The 3174-nt window shown below is 51.1% G+C and overlaps 1 protein-coding gene across 1 annotated transcript in view; it reads right to left on the bottom strand.

Moving 5' to 3' along the window:
- Positions 1-1127: 1127 nt before the first annotated feature.
- Positions 1128-3174, bottom strand: part of PVR (PVR cell adhesion molecule) — a 20776-nt gene continuing 18729 nt past the window's right edge. The window contains exons 3-4 of the mRNA XM_019626214.1: positions 2459-2731; positions 1128-1249 (exon numbers count right to left, since the gene is read on the bottom strand). Of these exons, the coding sequence (XP_019481759.1) occupies positions 1128-1249; positions 2459-2731 (395 nt within the window). The remainder of the gene's footprint in view (positions 1250-2458; positions 2732-3174) is intronic.

The raw sequence follows: 3174 nt of genomic DNA, 5'->3' as shown, positions 1-3174 counted from the left end.
CCACATTCGGGGTTGGTTAAATAACTGATATCATGCACATTTGATGGGAGCCTGGCAGCTTTCAAAAGGGGCTGTGGGCGTTTTGAAATGCATAGAAGACATGGACTGTTTGAAGGATGGAGAGAGGAATGGACCGATGGACAGAAATGTGATAACACCATAAAACGTTAGCAGGAGAATCCATGTGGTGGGTTTTTGAATGTTCCCTGGAAAATTCTTACGATTTTTCTGTATGTTTGAAAATTTTCCCGATAAAATGTTGGGAGAAACGGGGATGTGAATCTATGTGCTTTGACTTGGAAGGGTGTTCATGAGATAGAGAAGTTTCAAAATTTCCCAGACAGCACAGTTTTTGTTTAGAAATCAGGAAAAAAAGACAGGAGGGATATAGAACAAAGGGCAACAGTGTGTATTTCTGGAGGTGGCTGGGTACATTTGACAGGAGGTGCAATCTTCTCCAGTTTTGTTCATAACTGTATTGTCTAATGTTTCCACAATGGTCATAAGTTATTTTTGTAATAAGGAAAAATAGCCCAATAAAAATCATGTCAAACAATTGACCCCTTTGCCTTTTTCTTCCTCCATTCTTAATCCCAGGGCTGGTATGAATTTCAGGAAATCTTCTGATTGCTCTGTGCCTCAAGTTGCTCATCTAGAGATTGGGGACAGTATTCATTCTTCCAGAGGTGACTGGGGAGGTGGCACAGCCCAGAAGTAAGAGGGTTGGGTTTGGATTCAGATGCCAGTCGGAGAGCCACCTCTGCACTGTTGTGGCTGTGTGACAAGGACACATGACGGCACGCTGATCTTTAACCTGGGCACGGCAGTAATGCTGATTGTGCCTGGAGTATGGCGCTCACATGGGATGTGGTAAGCACTGGGCACACAGCCATAAAGAGCAGGTGTACCTGTGAACCTGGGCTAACCCCCTCGTAAACTCTGCGCATGCAACGCGGAAATGTTCCTGGGGCCCCAAGTCAACTTCTCCTTTCTTTTTACGGTCCTGCATCCCCTCCTCTTCCTTCAGACCCCAGAATCCAGCCTGCGGTCTTTCTTCCCTCAGACCCAGATGACCAGGCCCCCAGCCCCTCCTCCCTCAGACCCAGGGGTCCAGGTCCATCCAAGACTCACGTGGTCCACTCATAGGCTGTGGGCTCTGGGTTGCTGTAGGCATCACAGCTCAGGTTGGCCTCACTTTGGCCGAGGTACCAGTTGCCATCATAACCAGAGATGGAGACTTCAGGGGGGTCTGGGAGAAACACACACACCGGTTTAGAGACAGGGGTCTTCAGAGGGGCCTAAAGATATGTGGGATTCATGTCACAACAGAAAAAAGCTTCAGCGGGTTTTGGGAACAGCCCAAGTTCAAGAAGCCCGTGAAGAGTCTGGGACAAAGGGCTCCCTCATAGAAGCCTGGGAGTCCTTGGAGTGGTAGGAGGTAGCAGGGCGCAGACAGCGCTTCTCAGGACCCGCCTCTCTACTCATTTTTCTGGGTGGCCAGGTCCTTGGGTAGCGTGCCTTGTAGTCCTGTGAGAAAAGGCTTCTTGGAGACTCATAGCACACAGGATATACTCAAGGCCTGGAAAGAATCCTGAATGACTCTGCTTTAGCCGGTTGCTTATCCATGCCAGATGGGATTTACAGGGAACTTTTCAAAGTCCCCAGGGGGAAGGCCAATGAGACAGAATGTTTCTTTTCGGAGGGAGGGGGCAGAAGCCAGTGTAGATCCCTTCTTCCCTCAGACCCAGTGACAATATTGAGGGGGTCCAACGTAGACAGTGCCTGAGAGAATCCGTGTAGCAACTGCCCCGGGGGGAGTATTCAGTGTAGACAATGATGGGAGGACATAGCCCCTAGATGAGCCAGTATAGACAATATTGGGGCAGAGGGGAATAAAGACTACACTGGGGAGCGGGGGTGGGGGGCAATGTAGATGGTTGTCCAGGGGATCCAGTGTGGACTATGTTGGGGGGCAGTGTGAAAGAGTGCCTGGGAGAACAGTGTAAAAATGCAGGATGTCAATGTAGACAGTAGTCACAGGAGCAGTCTAGACAACAGAGTTGGTGGCCTACGTGACTGGTGTAGACAATGGGCGCGGTGCTCTCTGTGATCCAGAGGAGCCAGTGTAGACAAATGGTAAGGCAGTGTAGAAAATGAACAAGGGAGTTGGTGGAGACAACGGGGGAAGCAGTGTGGCAGAGGGCAAGGTCAGGGTAGGTAGTTGCCCAAGGAAGCAAGCGTAGACAGTGTGTGTAGCCTGTGCTCCAGGGAGCCAGGACAGACAGTGTGGGTGTCAGTGTAGACAGTAGCCAGGGGAGCCAGCGTAAGCAACCCGGGAGCAGCATTGACTGTGGCCTAAGACCCTGGTAGAGTTAATGGAGGACAGTACTGTTTGTGGTCTAGGGCAGTCAGTGTAGACGATGGGGGGTGGGCGCAGCTCCCACTTGGGCACACTCACAGTGCACAGGGAGGGTCACAGGCTTTTCATAGGTCTCGTGCTTCACGATGCAGGTGATATTCTTGAGGTTTATCTGGCTTGAGGGTTTTAAGGTTAATAAGCTGGTAACGGTGAATGTGCCAGGCAGGGGTCCTACCGCCTGGCTGGTATTGGGCTCCCCACCCAGGGACCAGGAGATGCTGGCAGGCGGGCGACCTCCTGTGGAGACGCAGCAGGCCACAGGCTCCTGGCTGAGCGGGTCCTCCTTGATCTCAGCCTTGTTCTGGGGCTGGGCTGGGGAGAGGAACAAAAGGGACAGGTCATTCCTCACCTGCAGTCACTCAACAAACATCTCGGCAGCAGAGGAAGGTGGCTGATTGAGGGTACAGGATGACCAGGTTCACATCCCAGCTCTGGCCCTGAGCAGTTGGGTGGCCTTGGGCAAGTCTATGTGTCAGTTTCCTTGTCTGTTACTGGGATAATGACAGGATTGCAGGCGACGAGAATATGCAGGTAAAGCTCTTAAAATGGTACTTGGCACATATGCATAAGGGCTCAATAAATATTATTATTATTGGTGATTGAGTACCTTCCCTGGCCATGATGGGCAACATTGGGGACCCAGCAACGACAAAGACAGCCTCAGCCCTGCCTTCATGGGGTGTATACTTCAAAGGGGAGACAGATTCTTTCCTAGACAGTAACAACCCAGAATGGACAAGGCAGAGATGGGGGTG

Source organism: Hipposideros armiger, unplaced genomic scaffold (assembly GCF_001890085.2).
Source record: "Hipposideros armiger isolate ML-2016 unplaced genomic scaffold, ASM189008v1 scaffold_664, whole genome shotgun sequence".
Lineage (NCBI taxonomy): Eukaryota > Metazoa > Chordata > Mammalia > Chiroptera > Hipposideridae > Hipposideros > Hipposideros armiger.
The sequence above is the reverse complement of the archived record's forward strand: the minus strand, read 5'-3'. Positions and strand labels throughout refer to the sequence as shown.